Here is a 20,360-nt window from a genome sequence, read left to right as displayed (position 1 = left end):
CGGCTGGCTCCAGCAACTGTCATTCAGTGGTGGATTTAGATTTTTTTTTTTTTTTTTTTTTTTTCTTTAAGGCTGTTCTCTCTTTGCCATGACTACGTAGTGTACGCTTCATCCCCTCCACAGGGACAGCTTCATAAACTGCTTGTTGTCTGTGCTGGTTGTTAAAGCTTCAGAGAGGTGTTAAAAAAAAAATGACAAACCCCCACAAACACTCTACTAGCAGAAGATCTTACTAGCTAGTGCAGCTGCATGTGAGGTTCTCTTATGGAAAGAAAGAAATTTTTTTTTTTTTTCCAGAGCCACAGACTTTGATCTGGAAGCTGAGCCATATACAGCATTATTTTTAAACGAGCCACCCTTCAAAGGCTGCTTCCCCATTTGGAAAAGGGTGGTGTTGGTTGGGTTTTTTTCCCTTCCAGGGGGCTTTGCAAGGCAAATATTTCCCGGAGCAGTCCCACCGCTCCCAGAAGATGGGGCCTGACCCAGGGCCGTGCTCGGTGCTGACCTGGGGCCCCGCCAGCAGCTTTGGCTCCGTGTTTGGCCGAGCTGTGGGACTGCGGGGGCAGCCTGCGTGCTGGTGACTTGGTGGCAGCAGTGACAACCACGCATTCAGTAGTGGTGGTTGGTGGCAATGAGCACGGCTGGCAGCACACGTGTGTGCACATGGGCTCCAGGCCTTACACTGAGACACTAACCGCCCACCACAAGCTCTTTAACCGACAGGGAGAAGGGACATCAAGTCTACTTGAGTTTGGAGTAAGGCTGGTGATCCCTGCAGTATATTTAACTTTCCACCTGCCAGCTTCAAAAGACCTTTAGTTAACAACAGAAGAAAGCAGCGATTACTGCTGAAGATAGCACTTTGCTGATGAGCAGCTCAAAGGAGAGCAGGATTTCATTACCCTGCCCATCTTCTCCCAGGCAGCAGGGAGCTTTTGTTGCTCAGACTTGGAAAAATTCCTAGAGCTGAAGTGGCAGTGAACCATGAAACTCCCTTTGCCAGTTTGTTGTGGGGTCACCTGTGTTGTCCCAAGCACACCCGGGCGTGCACACACACCAGCCCCCTGCCCTTGGCTCAGGCAGGCACCGAGAGCTGGCGGGGGGCAGTGAGGGGGTGCTGCCCTCCCCGGGACACCCACCTTCTCCTCCACCTTCCCTAAATCCCCTCCTGGCACGCTGCAGTTGAGGGGCTGGGGGTGATCCCAGGGCATAGGGAGCAGAAACACTGAGTGCAGGATATGTGGCTGAGGGACCAGGACAGCCCGTGTCAGGGTCACTCAAACACCCAGTACTGCTGACCATGTTCCCAGACCTTCCCATCTAGGAGACCCTTGTTTTAAATGTCCAAGTTTCTTTATTAACCTGAGTATAACAAATATAACATGTACACAGTATAAAAATGAACATAGAATGTGACAGATGTACAGGTACAACACAGATACGTGAACTATACAGTGACCAGTTCATTGAATGATAATAATATATTAAGCATTTCATTGCTTGGAAAAAGCAAGTTTTGACTGTAAAAATTGTATCTTCTTCCACTGAAATTATACAAAGTACATTCAATACTGAAAAGGGACTCAACAGAGCAGGACCAGGGCATGGCCTGGTGCTTAGTGTTACCTCGGGCTGGGACTGTACAAAATGAATCCAGATGCTTCTCTGGGATGAATTTTAAGAACTTAGCAATTAAATTAAGAAGTAAAAAGTATTTCAGGGAGGGTATTCTTTTAAAAGCATGTGGAACATGCACTTTTGGTAGGACCAATGGGCTTCGGCAACATGCAGAGGGCAGAGCCTGGCACAGCTCTACGCAGGCTCCGAGTTGATGGGCGGCAGGTTTTGGTGCTTGAAGTACTGCACGACTTGCTGGGGCAGCTCTGCCAGCACAGCTTTGGCCAGGGTCTCCTTGGGGGCCTGCAGGCAAAAAGGGACCAAACACCGGTGTAAGAACAGCCATAGGGGACCGACCGAGCAAACGTGGCTGGGCTCTCCCAAACTCCAGACCGTGGCATTTCACTTAATACCCCCCAGGCTCTACTGACAGCCAGCATTTTATACACCTGGGATTATTATATTCTCTACTACACCTTCACTCCAGGAGATAATTCACTGATAGGGAGGAATAAAACATCCTCGGGAGGTTAGAAAAACCAGGTATTGAGTAACAGCAGGTGGAATGGAAAGACACTGATTAGTTGCAAAAAGAGGGAAGATAAGCACAGGCTGATTTTCTGCATCCTTGGGCAATCCTGTGCCAGCAGCAGTGTCCGACCCAGGGCTGACACCTGGCTGAGCAAGATGGGCAGAGAGATGCAAGAGAGATGCATCTGATTTTCTCTTTTTTTTTTTTTCCCCTTTGGTTTTTTTTTGGTCTTCCTTCCTCAGCTTTTTTCCAACACACAAGGGTGGGTCAGGCAGTGGGAAACCATCCTGCAGAGGGGACACATGCAGGACCAGTGCTGGCATTACCCCTTTCTGCAGGTGCTGGGAGGGGAAAGCGGGTCGCTCGGGGCTCACCCCCAGGGCCGGGGCAATTCAGCATTAAGCCCTCAGCACGTGGCACATCGTGGGTGCTGGACGAGGCCTGAGTGGGAGACACCAGCATGGGACCGCAGAGGGATGTGAGCCCTGCACCCCGCTCTGGCTTGCTGCAGGAGCCTGGACCCTGCTGTAAATCACTGATTTTTGCTCCCTGGCGATGACAGGGGGGTGGCAGGGATGGGGCAGGGATGCTCAGCTGGAGGTGTGGAGCGCTCCTGCAGCGCTGGTTTAATGTGCTCCATGCTAGAGCATCACCCGGGATGTGGAGTTTAAGGCCAGGGTAAGGCGGGCGGGTGCCAGCCCTTCGCCTCTCTCTGCCCCTCTGGGGGTTGCTCCACTTCCAGGGTCATCTCCTGGCTTGAGACACCCCACCCCCCCATTTCTGCCTGCGATCCCCTCCCCGCTGCCCACACTCACATTGCGGAAATCCCGGAAGGGCACAAACTGGACGATGTCGCGCACGGCCTCCTCGCCGGTGTAGGAGCGCAGGACCCGGCTGTCCCCATCCAGGAACTCCATGGCGGCGAAGTCGGCGTTGCCCACCCCCACGATGATGATGGACATGGGCAGCTTGGACGCCTGCACCACGGCGTGTCTCGTCTCGTCCATGTCACTGATCACCCCGTCCGTGATGATGAGGAGGATGAAGTATTGCTGCGGAGGGGAGGGCGGAGGGTCAGACCCAGTGTGAGAGCCCGCAGGGTGCGAGCGGCTGGGATGCTCCGTGTGTTGGGGGGGGGAGGCAGGTCCCCCAAGGGATTTGGGAGCGCGAGGTTCGCTGCCTCCCAGGACACTTGGCATCACCCCCTGCCCTTCTGCAGCACCCAGAAATTTCAAGTGCTCCCACTCCCCCTGGTTTTTGAAAGATCATAACCAAACAACAGACCAACTCCCACCCCAAAATATTTCGTTGATTTACTGTACTTGATGAAAAAAAAGAAACACAAAAAATGAAAAAAAACAACCACCAAACAACTTGTGCAGAGCTTCTGTGTCACGGCCAGGAGGAGTTTGGGGCCAGGTCACAAGCCCAGCTGGGAAATGAAATCCCCCCCCTCACCTGCACATGGCAGGGTGTGTTTCGGGGCGGTCCCCACTGACACATCCCCGTGCTGATGGGGAGCATCTCTGGCACCCCAGCACTGAGCTGTGGGGTGGGGGGGGGCTTGTACCACGCTCGGAGCTCGTTCACCTCCTGTACAAACCCGTGGGTCTCAGAGGCACCGAGGGGGGATGCAGAGGGTATTGGGAAGCTGGGGGGGGGTCACGCCAGAGCAGCGACAGTGGCACCCGCTCCCCTTGCCATGGGGAAAGGGGGGTGACAGGGCCAGTCCACGGAGGTGGGAGAGGAGGGACAGACAATCCTGCTGGACCCAGGTCAGCAACTCTGGAGCGTGCACGCCCCCCCAAAAAAAAACCCTCTATCTGCTCTGACTCCAAGGAAAGTAATGGTTCAATCTTGGCACATTACACAGCTTGCATATGCTGGAGAAATGACGAAAACAAGCACTTGAGCACATTAAAGCCCTTTGTTCCTCTCCTCATTATTTCCATTTCCTCTGAAAACCATTAGTGCAGTCATCCTGGAAAAGCAAGAGAGGGAACACTGCCCCAAGCCTGTTTTCTTGGTTTTCCTCCAGCCCACATCTTCTGAAACCTTTCCTGAGTGTTGTCTTCCCTCGACACTCTCCAGTGCTAAAGTCCAAGTACAAACAAGGCTGGGTCGTGCTCAGTCACAACCCAGGGATGTGGGTGAGGAGCTTTTCCTGAGCCTGGGCAGGCAGCCAGCCCCTTCCCAACCCCAACCCCTTTCAGAGCATTAGCCCTACCTGCAGAGCACTGCCCAGCATTTATTTTTTTTCCCTAAATCCGAACTTTTCAGGGCAAATCATGGGGAGATGTAGGTCTGCGGAGCAAGATCCCAAAATCTGAGTAAGACTAAACTCCAGGCGAAGATGTACATGCTCCTACGTGGTGACCAGCACTGGTCATCACTGGAAGCAGGACAAGTGCTGGGGCTTGACCCTGCCTGTGAACCAGTATGGGAGGAAGAGTAAAACCTCATAATGGGAATGACTTTAAGCTGATTCCACCCCTCTTCCCCATCCTGCCAGTATCTGTGAATAAATCAGTGCAAAACTGGCCTCTGTGCATGGTCAAAAAGAAGAAACCCGCAAAGGTCTCTCTCCCGTTGTTCCCTTTGTTCTGTGAAATCCGTAACCGGATCAGAGAAAAATGCTGGAAAGTATGCAGGAAAAGAGGGGAGAGCAGACCCCATCAAAAGTTTATCATGACCTATTTCAGAGGCCGAGTGAAATGAGAGCTGATGCTGGGGTCAGCCTCAAAGCCTGGGGGGCTGCAGTGGGGCGACCCCGTGGGGAGCACCGTCACTAGCAAGGGAGCAGTGGGCACCACATGAAAGCATCGGCGGGAGATTCCCCAAGGAGCAATGACAATTTTGGTGGTGTCAGTAAATGGCAGAGGGGCAGGGGTGCCCCCCTCTGCCGAGCCACGACTGGAGCTGCTGGGGCAGGGACCAGGCTGACCCCCTGGCCGGATCCCCCCTGGGATGGGGTTTCCATCGGCACACCAACCCAGCTGCACCTTCGCCCCTTTCTCCTCTTTTTTGTTGTTAAAATGGCCGATCTCTGAAGCCAGGGGGGCTTTGGGGATGATTCCTGATCATTTGCTAATGATAGCAGCAATTAGGCTCACACACGTGAGCGGGGACTTGAAGGGATTAGGCAGCGTTAAGCAGCGTGCAGTAAGAAAAGGGGAGGTTTGGATGCAGGGACTCTGCAGAAGAGGTGTGTTTTAAATCCCCAAACCTTATTAATCCTTCCCCAAGAGTCAAAACGTGTCTAATCCTCTGTCTCTCCCCCAACCCTGACGTGTTTTAGTCCTCCCATCCCCTAAGAGCCGATGGCTCTGGTGTTTGTGATCTGCGTTGCCATGGAAAAACTACGAGTTTTTCTGGTTTTATTTGAAATGTTGGGAGCAAGTGAGAACAGGAGGAAGAGGAGGGCAGGTCCAGGCGGACACCGAAGCCAGCAGCATCAGAGGTGGCTTTGCTGCATGCGGGGAAGATGGGATGGAAAAGGAGAAGACCCGGGGGGAGTGAGATCCCTCATCAATAACGCCTTGTGCTTCCAAAAAAAAAAAAAGACCCAGGCTTGCCTCTGATGGCACTATTAGTGCCCATTTTTTAAAATCTCCCTTGATTAAACTATTAGTGCCAACGGAGGCGTGCAATTTGCATATGATTAGCGCCTCTGCTCAGTGTGGAGCCTGTGGGCTTCTCCCTCCCCCACTGATGCTGAGAGAGAAAACGGAAAAAAAATGAGGAGCGACCCGGATTTGTGTTGAATTAAACCAAATTCAGTCCTTCCCTGTTCCCGGAGCTGGGAAGAGCAGCAGTGCTCAAGGCAAGGCTGGAAAAGGTCCCCTTGGGGAGGAGGTTTCGGGTGTGATCCAGCTCCCCTCCAGGCAGGAATCAGGAGAGGCAGCTCCTGCCATGTATGTGTTGATGCTCAAGCTGAGCTGCTTTTGGCCAGTAAAACCCAGGGGCCAGACCTGCCGTCCTCCGCAGGCAGCCTGCTGCCACGGGGACCCAACAGCCACCCAAGCGAGCTCCAGCTTGCAGTCTTCAGATGCTTTTTGCACCCCTAAGAGGACACCCCCGCCACCACCAGCAAGGCTGGACCCACAGCTGCAGCTCCCGGCACAGGCAGGCATACAGGCATCCCCTCAATCACCAGCATCCCCCACCAAAACCACCGGTTCCCCCGTGGCTGGATGTGCGCCCCCAGATCCCCCTGGGAGATCTGCATAGAGGAGAGGGAGTTGCTTCCTGCAGCTCTTTGGTGTGTGTTGAAGGGAAATAAGCTCAACCTCTTCCCTGTCGCTCGTGTTTCCCACCCGCGCTACGGCAGCATCACCGTCCTCGCGTCCCCCAGGGACCCCAGGACCGCCTGGTCTGTCCTGCCCCAGGACACTCCTGCAGCACACAGGAGCAGGAGGCTGTTTTGAAAGCAAGAATCACGCTCCTGAGGACTGCCGTTCCCCACTTATCCAGAAGGACAGAGGTTGCCTCCTCAGAGCAAAGCCCCTTGGAGCTCGGCAGAGGATATTTTAGGAAGAAAATTAAGAGAGAACAAAGTTATCCTTTCCTGTCTCCTGCCAGCTGTTAGCTGGCACATGTCAGGGACTCCTGAGCCTGAGCTCATGCTGGCATGGTGGTGAACGGCCCCTGAGAGTTGGATCTTGCCATGAGCACACCCCTTCCCTCCTCGGACCTTCACAGTCCTCAGCCCCAGGCACCATCCTGGGGCGGCCTCAGCTCCCTGACTCCACTGCACACTGGCCTGTCGAATACCCACCACCCAGCCATTCCTCAGGGGGCCTTGCTGGCCTTCCCGTAAGAATTAGGGAGAAATCAACCACTTCCTCACCATTCGTGATTTTATGCATCTCTGATATTCCCAGTTGATTTCCCTGGCCAGAAGGGGCCAGCTTTATCGCTTCCCATACAGGAGCTGCTCCACGCTGCTAAGTGTCTTGGCCAACTCTCGCTACCATTCCCGGGGCTGTTTGATCCTCTTTGAGAGAAGACATTTGTCTAAATCCAAGGGACGCCCACCTCATGGCATCTCCCACCCTCGTCTCAATTCTCTCCCCAATAATTATTTTCCACAGCTGCAGTTCTGTTGACTGTTGTCAAGTTTTTGAGTTATTTTTTGTCTTCCTAAAAAGCATCTTCAATGACTCTATATTCGCCGCCTGAAGCGATGACAGCCAACCGAGAGCCCACAGCTGCAGGGGCCCCGGGGATGGTGCTGGTGGGAGGACCCTGCCTCCCTGCCCTGCAGCGAAGGGAAAGACACAAAACCAAACTCAGGCTTTGCCTTCCCCTGCCCTAAGCCATCGGGATCGCCGTCGCGTCGCGGGATCTTACGGACTTACGGATGCAGCCTCCTGTTGGGTGGCCTGAGCCGCGAAGCGAGCCACGTGGTTGACGATGGGGGAGAAGTTGGTGGGTCCATAGAAGCGGATGTGGGGCAGGCAGGCTGAGTACGCTTGGACAATGCCCTCCACACCTGCAGGGAAAGCAGAGAAGCCAGGCGTTACAATGCGCCACAGCCCAGGCCCACGACAAATCCAATTACGCGTCCTTAGCTAACGCTGTCGTGGGAGCTGAAGTTAGACCTATTCTTTTTCCCCCGCAAATTCACTCAGCCCCACAAGTTTCATCCACCTCAACTCAAATTTTCTAATACCAGTGCTTTGCTCTTTAGTCACTTTGTAGTGGGTCCTCAGACCTCCTGGAGTAAGACAGCCCTAGTAGTGCCCACAGTCAAAGGCGGCTTTCCTCGGGTTTCTGCAAAAATCTCAGAACCAGCCAAGGAGAAAGAACGAAAAGAAAAGCAACTCCCGATCTCTGAGCGTAACCAAAACCAGACAGACATGGAGCAGAGGTAGCAGAGAGAAGGAAAGCAATCCCAGAAGCACCTTCTGAGCTCCCAAAGTGTGTTTGGAACCCTGCAGGTCATCTGTTTCTGCCACACTAGAACAGGGTAAATGGCTGCTCTCCTGAAAGGATGCATAGGTGTGTAATTAAAAAATGGCCAGTTATTCAGCTGATAATCAGTTCTTTGAGAAGGTCCTGTCACTGGTAAGAGTTGCAGGACGGTGCCTTCTGCACCCCATAACACCCGCAATAAATCAGGTCCAATGAACGCCTTACAGCTACTGGAGAGGCACTGAACAAAGCAAAGGCAGCAGAAAAGCAGATGTTCACAGCCACCTTTCATGAACCAGCAGGCGAGGTTTGGAGGCTGCCCAAGCCCCTGCTTTGCTGGGGCAAGGCAGAGGTCAAACCAGGCGACTTCTGGAGTCCATGGTAGCCCTTACCGCTTAGATTTGAGCAACTCTTCAGCTGTGACTGTGACCAGCTCTCAGTTGCTAAATGAAAAATTAAGTCTGAATTCCCCATCTGCTAAACAGGCCTGGTGTTTCTTGCAGGCTTGTTGCAAGAGCAGACGGCTGGTAGGACACACCAGACATCAGAGCGAAGGCGGATTTTACACTGTCTGAATCCAGTTGCATTTTACCCCGGGCCTTCCTACACACCCTCAAATTTTCTCTGCTTTCCTCTGAGTGCACCTTTAGCATGTGCTCTGCTTCATCATTAACGTCTGCCTCTGAACAGACCTTGAAAAATCCCCGAGATGTTACTGGAGAAATGAAGAGGGAAGGACAGAAGACACTGAAGGCATCTAAGGAGTGTTAAAGACCTGGCAGGTGCTTACCTGAACAGAATGGGTTTGTGGGATTGAAGTTAATAGCGAACTCATGGGATACCTGTGGAGAAGAAAAGACCCAAATTAACACGAAGAGCCAGTGCAGAGCAGGTTGCTTACTATCAGCTGATGCTGCAAGGCTGGTTTGGGTCCGATGCAACTCAGGGCAGGACCCAGCGGTCGCAGACGTTATGGTCCATCCTGCTGAGTCAGCAACATTTCCCAGCCCTGTGCTACCCAAACAACAAGGAGCAGCCGATACAAACGTGGTCAGGGCTGAGCAGCATTTGGGGATGGGCTGGCTCCTCCATCCTCCCTCACGGAGCCACCTCAAATTATCACACCACGCATTCTTCTGCAGCTATCAAAGCAGGTTTGTCCACATGGCTTCCCACCGGCTGCCCAGAGGGCAAGCACACGGAAGGGATGCTCTCAGCCAGCTGGGCCATCTCACCGATCACTAGGAGAAATTACTTCATCCTACCGCAGGTTGTAAAAGGAGAAAACTCAAGTAACATCCCAGGAAGCCCCAGTTCTGGCAGCGTCCCAGTTCCCCATCTCTCTGCAAGTGGCATGACGCAGCAGGAGGGAGGCAGGCACAGAGAGAGCTGGGCTGAAGACCTGATCTGGCATGTCAGCTGCCAGGACAAAGCCAGCAGATGATTAGCTTCATCATCTGGGTCACCATGACGGTGAAAGGCAGCACAGAAGAAGTGACGTGAACGCATGGGTGTGATGGGCAGCAAGTCCCAGCACAGTCTGGGCTGGTTTTCATTGACCATGAAACCATCCCTCCTCCAAGGCAGGTGCGAGATCCTTCAGGTTTTCCACCACCTCCATTGAAGCTGAGGAAGATGCTCTCATGAGAAGGTCAGCTCAACAGCCCAGGTGCAAGAGAGGATCCGGAGTCCTGGCCTCCAGTATGAACCTTGCCAGTGTTGGAGTGGGTGAACAGCTTGCTTGGGGAACAACCATCACATCTGGGCACTCCTCACTCTGCTACCTGCAATTTAGGCAACTTAAGAAACTTAAGAAACAAACTCTCGGGAGCACCAAGGATGTACGTTTGCCTCTTCCAGGTCTTCTGAAGGTTGAAGGGGGTGATTTGGGCTTTCAGGCCACCAGCACAAGGGCTCTGAAACACAAAGCTCCCAGTCTGTTCATGTCAGAGTTACAAAACAAGGATATTTTCTCCCTCTCAGAAGGGTGGAGGTTTGCTGAGCTTCTCAGCCAGGGGATCGCTTCAGGACATGCGTATTCATAATGCTGGCAAAACGACTGGCCTCTAAAGCACCATGTGAAGCAGAAGTCCTCCTGAGACTGCAAAAGCAACACGCATCTGATTCATACTTTCCAATTATACTGGGCATTGTGTCGAAAGCAGCAGAAACTATTTTTGCAAGAGGCTGTGGGGTGGGAAATAGCAACCAAACAAAAGTAGGTCAACCAAAAGTCCTCCCCGTGCTGCAAAGCTGACGAGCTGTCGGACCAGTGAACATCAACAGCCTGCTTGGGTCTCTCCATGCCTGTTGAGCACAACCAGTAGCGCTCCCAGCCACCAGTACCCCCAGGGTTAGAGACACAGTCTGAAACGCATGACTGTGTGCTGCATACACCCTTTCTCACAGAAGTCTAAATTTGGGGCAATATAACCAAATTCAAATTTCTTGATTTTCAGTTGTAAAAGGCTCACTTTTTTTTTTTTTCTCTTTTTTTATTTAGAAGATGTTCAAAATTCTGCCATATGAGTATTTATAGACAAGGCAAGCAAATATATTTCTGTGTTTTGCACTGCAAAAGAGGGGTTTCTCTTTCTTTTGAGCAGCACTGGAATGATTTGGAGCTGTGTTCCTCACTGTCTACAGAGCAGACCCCCTGCGTGGCAGAAGTGTTGCAAAACCTCCTCTGGAGTTTTTATGGATATGATATATATATATATATATCTGCTAGAAAATTCAACAGGAGGGCTTCAAAATAACAAAAAAAAAAGAAGGGTCTTGTTCCCTATTCAGCTCGTACTTTGAAAAACAGTTTCTGTGGAGTCCAATTAAATGTATATGGAGCACCTACAGGTATCACATTCATCAGTAACTCACAGGGAGAAACGCTTTCAAACCACCCCAAAGAGTAAGATGCTCATCTGTAGCCTGCCTGTGCCCTCTCCCAGTCCTGGATGGGGATGACTGTAGTCCCATCCCTTCCCATCAGGAATTAGGGACGTGCCTTGCAGATGCATGGCTAGAGCCTGTGCCAGAGAGCTGACCCTGCAGAGGGTTCTGTGCCACCTCCCCAAGCAATCCCACCTCTGCCGTGACTCAGTTTCCCTATATATATAAAAAAAAAAAAAAAAAAGGCAAATGGATGGGAAGCCTTGGGGGTGGCACGTTGGCAAATCCACCAGCTTCCTTTGGCTGACCCCATCTCCCAAACCCAGGGTGACCAGTGGGGCTCCGATGTTAAGCGTCAACCTCTCCGCTGCCACCTTCTCTTTGCTCATCCCCCAGAAACCGCAGCCCATCTGCTTCCCTCTCCTGTTCCCTACTGGGAAACCGCTCGAGGCTCTCTACAGAGCTGTTACACGGCAAGATGTTCTTTGACATTTCCAACGAGACTTTTGTGTGCAAAACATCTCGCTCCGACGGGCGCCTGGGAAGCTTTGGGGGAGCCATGGCAACAGGAGCACAAAGCGCCATTTATACATCTCTTATCTCTTAACGATCTTCCCCATTTTCACTCTGGTCTGTGGGTGCAACAGCCGCCCTTCATCATGTTCCCCGGGGAGCATCACTGGCCACGCTGCTCCCCGCTGCCTGTCTGCCATAACACAGGGCGTGGGTTTCAATGAAGAACTGCTGCTTTGGCTTTAAAACTACCCAACGAGCCTTGATGGCCAAAAAACCCTTTAAGGAGTAAGCCGAGATGGTGATACACAGACCCCACAGGCCAGGTGAGCCAGGGAGGGATGGAGGCCGAGGCTGGAGCAGTGTGGAGCGGTGCATGGCGGATGCCCCCACTGCTAACGTGAGAAAAGCGATGGGTCACCGCCGGCGTTAGGGCTGGTCACCTTTAGGCATGGGCCAAGCACCTGGGGAGGGAAAGCCGCTCTCCACTGAGGTTTATGTGGGCTTAGACATCATTCTGGGGGAAAATAAGGTTTTTTTTTTTTTTTTTTTTCCGGTAGCACTTAAAGAACATCTGCAGGCCTGCAGGAGCAGTGGGAAATATTTCTGCAGCAGGCTGAAGGAGAGAGCTGCAGGGCGGGGAGAGGAGTAGGATCCCTCTGCCCACAGCCAGCATCCTCGAGCTGGTACCCACCTCCAGCCTTGCAGGAAGGGCCATTTCCAGCCCAGCGATGCCTCTGCCACCGGCACTGACCCACACACAGCGGCAGCAGAGCGGGATGCTCGCCATGACCCATTCCCCCAGCAGCCTGAGCCGCCGTACCCTTTCCATACCCACTGCATTTTCCATTCCCGTTCCCCTCCCCAAGTAATAAATCCCTGATGGCAGCTGGCTGTTAGTCCTTGGAAGCTGCCTACTAAGATTTTCCCACCAAAAGGGGTGAAGTGACAGACCAGAGACATTTGCCGGCCAAGGAGGATGAATCAGCTCCAAAGTGCACACGGAGGGATCTCCTCCTGTGGCTGGGAAATGGCAAGAGCTCCCACTTGAGTCACATGAATTTTGGCTGCCAGGAGAGCAGAGAAAAGTGCAAAGGCAGCGCAGGCAAGACATCCCCAGCCTCGAGGACTGACAGCGAGGAGCTTCCCAGCCTGATTGATGGCTGCTCATGACTTACGTGCCCTGCTGCGCTCAGCCCAGAGCAAAGCTCCCCTCCCAAAGAACACAAAAGGCTCGCCGAGCCACAAGCCCAGCCCAAAGCTGGGAACTTCTCGAAACCAGCGAGCAGAAAGAAAATGCACATTAAGGGTGTGAGCAAAGAGCAGCCAAAAGACCCAGCCATAACGAAAGACGACGGTGTCCCAGCACATCTCAGCCGTGACAAGATGCTCCCCATCAGCCAGCGTGGGCTGCAGAGGCAGCGCCAGCCCCGGCCCACCTGATGAGCAGGATGCTCCAGCTCCAGCCCTTGCAGGACCAGGGTGTCTTTAACCCCTTTGGCACCTAATCCCAACAAAAGATCAAAGTGGCTTTGGGGAAAGCCCCTCTACTCCAGCCCTTGAAGGCTCAGCCCGTGCAACATCACGTCAAAGCTACCCAGCTCCCAGCCCCCTTCCAGACTTTGCTGCTGTCTAACACATTTATCCAGGGGCCTTTTCCCTTGCCCAGAATTGTTCCTGCCTCCTGCCAGAAAAATGAATGCCCAGCTCTGCCCGTTAATGCCAGGGAGCTGCTGCTTTCATGCCAGCTTAGAAGGGAGGAACAGGCTGCCCCTGCCCCATCCCCGCCTTGATGCCCACCCACACTGCCACATCTCATTGGCCACCAGCTGAAATCCCGCATCCGCCCATCGCTCATCTGCTTGACAGCTTTTCCCCGACCGGGCCAGCTGGGAAGCCCTGGCAGCTCTGCTCCTGCCTGGGCAATACCAGGGCAAACCCATCTCAAACGCGCAGACGGCCACAACACTTCACCTTCCAGTCTGGTGGGAGCTGGGCGCCGAATCCCAGAGCAGGAAACATCTTGTCTCTAAAAGAGAAGGAGAAAAAAGTATGGGTGTATTTAAAGACATGAAGCAGGCTTGCAGGGCTCGTGCTAGGGCCTCCCCGTGCTACCAGCTGCCCAACGGCTAGCTACAGTGAAAGCGCCAGCTAAAAAAAGTGCCAGCTTTCCCTCTTCCCAAAACAACACAGTGCCTTTAAAAATCATGAGAGCAGAACAGAGAGAGAATAGATGTTCCCCTTTGGCTTTTGATCTTCAGAGAAAAAAAGAGTCCCGCTTTGCTTCATCACCCACAGGGTTCAGGAGCATCCTCTTGCCCAAACACCTGAGCCTCTTGCAGATGCGTATCCCTGGAGACTTAAAAAAAATTAACTACCCATTTTAGTCACAAAAGCCAGCACAGCAAGACCAACAGATATCCGTTTTGTTTTCTCTGTCGATGTCTGGGACGATATTTTTCGGTGTTGCACACTTCAGGGCAGCTGGGGGACAAGGCAGCCTGGCAGCGCAGGGCCAATGGCAAATACCAGCAAGCTGAGGGCATCTGCCCCTGCGTGCGCCGGGGGAGCATCAAGCAGCTGCTCTCCAGTTGCCCCCAGTAGAGGCTGCTCCACCTCTGCTAACTATCCTTCCCCCTATCAGCGGTGGTGGGCGGAGAGGAGAAACCCTGTCCTGACCCTCTCCTCCTCCTGCTCCCAATCTGTATGGTAATTATCTCCCAAGGAGCTTTTCAAAAGCGAGCCATTATTTGGCCCTGGCTTTGCAGATGGGAAACCAAGGCGCGTGCATCCCAGCAGCCACTCGGGAAGCCAGGAAACATCTGCAGAATCAGAAGAGCACAGTGCTTACGAGTCGTAGTCCTGGATGATCTGGCCGACAGCCCAGATAGCCGACAAGTACTCGTTTGTCCCCATGGGGTTGATATAGTGCAAAGAGGAGGGGTCTCGTGGGTTCCCGTTGGAGGCTGTGAAGTCAATCCCAACCTGGGAGACAAGAGAGAAGCACAGGCCCATCCTCCGTTAGCAGACACCACCACAGACCTGGCCACCAAGCCTCCACTGCCCCTGAGGTCCACACACGGTCCCATCAAGATGCAAACCTCAAACTTTTGAAAAAGTTTAACAAAATCCAGCTCTTCAACTTCCCTAAAAAAAAGGCTGATTAATAGGTTGGGCAGAGCCATTCACTATTATGCCTACATTTTTCACCAGCGAGCATCACATAAGGTGTCCCAAAGCAGTCCCTGCTCCTGGAGCAAGCCACCGCCATCTCCGGCTCAGGACTCCTGCTGCCCATCTCCCAGGTGTTAAGCTCAGGAACTAAGTAGCCCCATGGCCACCAAAGCAGCCAGGGCCACCTGGTCATTTGGGTCTCAAGGTCTTTGAACCAAAGAGTCGCAACCCTGAGCAGATCTTTCCCTCTCTTCACCGCGCTTCCCTGGGGACCAACATATGCTGAGCTCGCAGGGGACTTTGTCAGCAAGGCATTCATTTTTCTCCCTCCTCAATTAGGCTTTCTATTTAAAGACATTTGTAGAAATGCCTATCTCAGCCCCAGTTAAATCTGGTCAGAAGAGGCGAGACGCTGAGCCACCTGATTTGAAATGACTGGGAAGGAAGAGTTGGGAAGAGGCGAGCAGGCAGTGTGACTGCACTTGCCTTGTTTGCTTAGCAAATAGGCAAACCCCAAAATAACTCCACCAGCTAAATTGAGCTCAGGGGATTCGCGAGGGATTTTGCTCTGTATCCGTAACAGGAGAGGATGAACTGCTGTTTGGCTGAGAAGGGACCTTGGCCTGGCTGGGGCAAGAAGACGTCACAGCCCAGGACGTGCCACCACCCTGTATGAGGGTGGCTGGTAAAACAGGACTGACAGGACAAGGGGACATGGTTTTAAACTGGAAGAGGGTGGGTTTAGATGGGAGATAACGGAGAAATGTTGTACCATGAGGATGGTGAGGCACCTGACCAGGTTGCCCAGAGCAGCTGTGGGTGCCCCCTCCCTGGAAGGGTTCAAGGCCAGGTTGGACGGGGCTGGGAGCCCCCTGGGCTGGGGGAAGGGGGCCCTGCCCATGGCTGGTATGTTGGATTGATGATCTTCAAAGGTCCCTTCCAACCCAAGCCATCTTGTGGTTCCATGAAAACCCAACTTCTTCGTCAAGCGACCTTCTAGCTTTACCAACCTGCAGTTCACTGCTGCAACACCCATGTCTGTGCGCCCAGCTCCTGCCGAGCCACCACGGGGACAGTCAGAGAGCAAGAGGGAAACTGAGGCACGGGGAGGGGGCTCAGCGGAGGCGGACAAGCGTGTGCCCCCCTTGTGCAAGCAATGCCACCAAGAGCAGTACTCGGGCAACAGATTTTAGAGGGATGCAGCTGGTCTGCCTCCAGCATGAAGCAAGTGGCCGGGCACAACGCCCCTCTTCTCTGTGGCTTCAGCCCTTCTCTCCCCACCGTACCGCTCGGTGGGGAGGACACCAGTGGCCTTTCCGAACTGCAGGGGTGCGTGCAGCAGTGTCCTCCTCCCATCTCAGGCATTTCTGCAGTGCTGCACCCACTGCAAACCCACCCACTGCAAACCCACCCACTGCAAACCCACGCAGGGTTTTGGACCAAAGGTGCCCCAGGAGGAGGCAAAACCCTCCAATAACCAGCAGATCTTTAGATTGGGGGGGGTGGGGGGGCAATTTCTGCATTCAAGCCTAATTCACACAAGAGCTCCGTGCTACCAGTAAACTTCATGATTTTCCCTTCTAACCGCTTTCCAGCACCAAGACCTTCCTTAGCACACAGAGGCAGAACTGCACACAAAAAGCTCTCCCAATTGCTCCTGTTCCTATGGCAACTCTTCCTCCTCCTCCTACTCTCCCCCCATCATGTTTTCAGATGAAACAACAAAATACAAACTGAAATACTCTGTCTGCAGCTCTCTGGATACTGCACCAGAAAAGTTTGCAGAAATTGAAAACCTTACTTCTGCATTGTGGTGGTTTCACTCGGGGTTGTAATGTCCTTGATTAGTTACTCCTGACAAGCTGTGGTCCAGCTCGAAAGAGGGCGGAAATGCCAGTAAAAATACAGAAAACCGTCTCATTAACAGCCCAAAGCCTCTCCACTGGCTTCAAAATAAGAGCTTCCTTAAAAAACTGGGGGGTGGTTAAACCCTGTGATGGGGAGAAAAGTCAGTAGCATTTTGTGAAGGTTTAGAAGCCCTTCGTGCAAGTCTTTCAGCCAAAGTCTAGCCAGCTATTGGACACACCTGAGAATCACATTAAGGACCCCAAAAAAACCCCAAACCACATGGTTTAACAGCAAAACATGCCTCATTGCCATGAAAAGCCACCCAAGCTGGTGCCGAATCTCACACAGAACCTCCCTCCCCAGTTTTGACCACTGCATGCGTGTTACTATTACTGGGCAAAGGGGAGCAACAGTCCTTACAGTAAACATCAGCTGGCAGCCTCCCAGGATGTAGTCCAGGAAGGAGAAATCTCTCGTTATCTGAAAGAAAAAAGTCCCCCCCCCCCCCAAAAAAAAAAGTGTTTCAGCAATCTTCACCACGGCAGAACGAAAAAAATAAATACACAGAAAGTGCCCAAGCCTGCGGTCACTGTGAGTTTGGGCCTCCAGGGACCGTCAGCCGCGTGGCAAAGCAATGGGAAGAACTGCTTGGGTCTCTCACAGCGGGGTTTTGACGCTTCGTGAGTGATGTGGGGCCAAGCAGGGCCACGTGTTGGTCCAAAGCTGAGGTGGGAGGCCTGAATGGGGATCGTCCAGAGCTGGAAGTGTCCATCATGGTGAACTCAATGGCAGATCCTCTCATCATGGCCAAACCAGCCCCACACCACCTGCAGATCTGGTGCGGGAAGGGCTGTATTGGCACTTTCCCCGCTGTGCTGCTGCCATATGAAGGGAGGATTTCACCAACACCTCAGCTCGGAAGGACCTCTCCCACCCACACTCAACCCCTGCCCCCAAGGAGACACCGAGCAGTTGGTAGGTGTCCCCACAGCTTGGGCTTCGTGCAGGTGCTGCCCGTGTTGAGCACCACCTCCTCCCAGGCCGGTGGCCACCCGGGCGTGAGGTGGCACCAGCAATGTGGTTCATCGGGTGCTCCAAGTGGAGAGAAACCCAAGCAGAAAGGAAATCACACTTTTATTCATGCTCTGCAGGCGCTGTGCTTGGAAACACAAGGGTGCTGGAGGCAGAAGGGATGGGTGGAGCTCGGGAAGACCAGAGCTTGGTCAGGAGCAGAAGGAAACATCCCAGCAGTGTACTCACTTTGCAGGACTTGACAATGATGATCCCAGAGTTCTTGTAATTCTTTTTCTTCTTTTGCTTTTTGGGGTTAATGCATTCCAGCTCAAGCTGTAACACACGAGACAGACAGCGGTGTGAGAGCCGTGCTGGGCTGTGCCGGGTGGCTGCAGATGCCACCGGCAGCCACATCCTGCAGGCACCCTCCCTCCACGTGCTGGAGAGACATAAATGAATCGCAGCGAACTACTAGTATTTAACGATGGAACTGGAGGCACAGGACCTGCTTGGGAAGGGGCCGCTTTTCCTTTCCAGGGGCTTTCACTGTGCCCAGGACCTGGTGTGCGGCAGCTGAGACACCCCAGCAAGGTTATGGGGGTCTAAGGGATGGGACAGGTCAAACACAGGAATAATTAGGGCAGGCCGGCACCTTCCCTCAAAAGCTCTGAGAAAACAAAATGCCTCTTGAATATTCAGAAAACTGCTGCAATATTTCAACTTTTTTAAAAAGCTAAAGCTGAATAAAAAACTCTTGTCAAAGAAGAAAGTTTACATGTGGGTTGGTCTGGGAGAGAGGGCGGGACTGGGCAGAGGGAGCACAGAGAGAAAGTTGTGTTTGCTCTTCTAGCTCCAGAAAAATAGGAAAATTTTAAATACTAATAATATCCTTAAGTTTCCTGAATGTCAACACTGCATTTCACTGACTAACAAAATCGAAATACAGATCTATTGACAAAATTCCGTAATACTGAATAAACCCAGACAGACGGTCCAGCCCAGACCCACTAGCAAGGGAGCTCCCACATGGGCCCCACGTGGGACGGTGGTGGCTGGTCTGTGCTCCCTCTCCCAGCCTGGTGATGCCTCTGGACCAGCTCAGACCATTTGGTGGTGGCCCCAGAGCTGCTCAGACCAGCCCGGTGATGGCCCTGGAGATGACAATGAGCTTTTCCCCCCATCTTGGCCAGGCTGTGGCTGGACAGTGCTGCTCCCAACCCGTAAGCACACCAGCACGTGGTGACTGGTCTACAGCAAGAGCATCTCTGTCCCAGCTTCTGTAGCCCCTCATCAGTGTGGCCACACGAAAGGATGACACAAGTCACAAGGAGCCACGCCAGGGAGAAGGGGTGCTGAAGGACCTTTCGTGACAAGCCACACAAGAAGAAGAAGAAGCAGAGGGAGCGAGCCCATCCCCAGGTGGACCCATGTTATGCAGGGGGGCATGGCAGCACAGGCACGCAGCAAGGCAAGTTTTACACTCTTCTACCCAGCATCAATCAGGGTCTGATGGAGAGATGATTTTATTGCTAGGCTGTCGGGTGTAAATCCAGTAGAAAAATGGGCTCAACGTTTGCCTCTGGCACTGTCAGCTTGCACAGTCCTCGACAGGACACTTCATTACTTTGTGCCTCAGTTTCCCCAGCCAGGAAACTTTTCTCACTGCACCACTCATGGTGTTTTACACACCCCTACGTCTTGGCCAAGACCTCCTCTTGGTTTTGTAATCCTAGCGATGACAGCAGTGAAAAGCCCTTCTTATCCAGGAGTCTTCATGACATGCCTTCAATCGGGTGGCATCTGCCAAGGCTTTTGGCCGGAACTTTGAGGGGAAGATGGGGGCACCTCTGGCCACAAAACTGGTGTGAAGTTGCACAGGAGCTGGCAATCCTGAGGATGAGGCTGCCCTGGTTGCAGATGCAGCCCCAGCCGCATGTCACACCTCCCCTTTTGGGCTCCCAAACCACAGGGAACCTCCCAAATTATTCGCGTTGCTTCAGCCATCTCATCAGAGCCCAATTTTCAGCCAGGACTGCCTCAGCCCTCTCTCTAGTTCAGGTGCTTTAGCTACAACCATGGCCTGGGTCACTCATGGTACGGGTGGAAGGAGAAAGGAGGTTGGACTTGGCTTCTCCTCAGCACAGGTTGAGGGTCTCCAGTGCAAGTACCAAAACCCACTGCCAGCCCCGGGGAGCCCCTTCCTCATTCTTCCCCAAAAAGCATGTTGGCACTTACTGGACAGGCATCTTGGGCTTCACACATCCTAGCCACCGAGGTCTGAAACTCCCCAATGAAGTCATGTCCCCCATCACTGTCATAGTCGTAACACATCACCTAGGGCAGAAGGAGCACAAACCAACCTCAGATGCAGTAACTATCTTCCGTGAGGAGACCTGCTGAAGTTCCCAACCTCCCCTGTTGGAGACCCCAAACAAAGGTTTGGGTTTTTTTCTTTGTTTTGGGGGGTGGTTCTGCTTTGGCTGGTTTGTCTGGGTGTTTTTTTAATAAACCAGTGTGGGGTTTTAGATGTTTAATGCTCAATCCCAGAGGCTGACCACCACCGACACAACCCAAAGGGCCCCCCGTTACCTTTATCAGCTTCTCCACATCTCCATCGCACAGTGACACCAAAGGCACAGTGAACGGCTTCCAGACGGGGTCCAGCGTGTACTTGATCACCTGTGGGGTGGGGACAGAAGGGTGTGTTACAACGGGCACATCTGCAGGGGGGGATTGGCACAAAGCGGGGACGTGTCGCCAAGAGCGACTCTGGACCAGGTTTTCAGTGGGGCAGGCCAGGCAAGCTGCACAAAGCCCCATCTCAGCCCTCTTCTGCCTCCTTACCTTGGATGCAACA

At 53.0% G+C, this 20,360-nt stretch overlaps 1 protein-coding gene across 3 annotated transcripts in view; it reads right to left on the bottom strand.

The window, feature by feature from the left end:
• Nucleotides 1-1,334: 1,334 nt before the first annotated feature.
• Nucleotides 1,335-20,360, bottom strand: part of CPNE2 (copine 2) — a 56,077-nt gene continuing 37,051 nt past the window's right edge. For all 3 annotated transcript variants that reach the window (XM_032992800.2, XM_032992798.2, XM_032992801.2), the window contains exons 7-16: nucleotides 20,093-20,182; nucleotides 19,739-19,837; nucleotides 17,750-17,836; nucleotides 16,910-16,969; nucleotides 14,319-14,452; nucleotides 13,442-13,496; nucleotides 8,856-8,907; nucleotides 7,510-7,643; nucleotides 2,965-3,201; nucleotides 1,335-1,920 (exon numbers count right to left, since the gene is read on the bottom strand). In XM_032992800.2, the coding sequence (XP_032848691.1) occupies nucleotides 1,813-1,920; nucleotides 2,965-3,201; nucleotides 7,510-7,643; nucleotides 8,856-8,907; nucleotides 13,442-13,496; nucleotides 14,319-14,452; nucleotides 16,910-16,969; nucleotides 17,750-17,836; nucleotides 19,739-19,837; nucleotides 20,093-20,182 (1,056 nt within the window). In that variant the 3' untranslated portion in view covers nucleotides 1,335-1,812. The remainder of the gene's footprint in view (nucleotides 1,921-2,964; nucleotides 3,202-7,509; nucleotides 7,644-8,855; nucleotides 8,908-13,441; nucleotides 13,497-14,318; nucleotides 14,453-16,909; nucleotides 16,970-17,749; nucleotides 17,837-19,738; nucleotides 19,838-20,092; nucleotides 20,183-20,360) is intronic.

The sequence above is a fragment of the Tyto alba genome, unplaced genomic scaffold, assembly GCF_018691265.1.
Source record: "Tyto alba isolate M040663 unplaced genomic scaffold, T.alba_DEE_v4.0 Super-Scaffold_26, whole genome shotgun sequence".
Taxonomy (NCBI): domain Eukaryota; kingdom Metazoa; phylum Chordata; class Aves; order Strigiformes; family Tytonidae; genus Tyto; species Tyto alba.
This window is presented reverse-complemented; position numbering and strand designations above follow the sequence as displayed.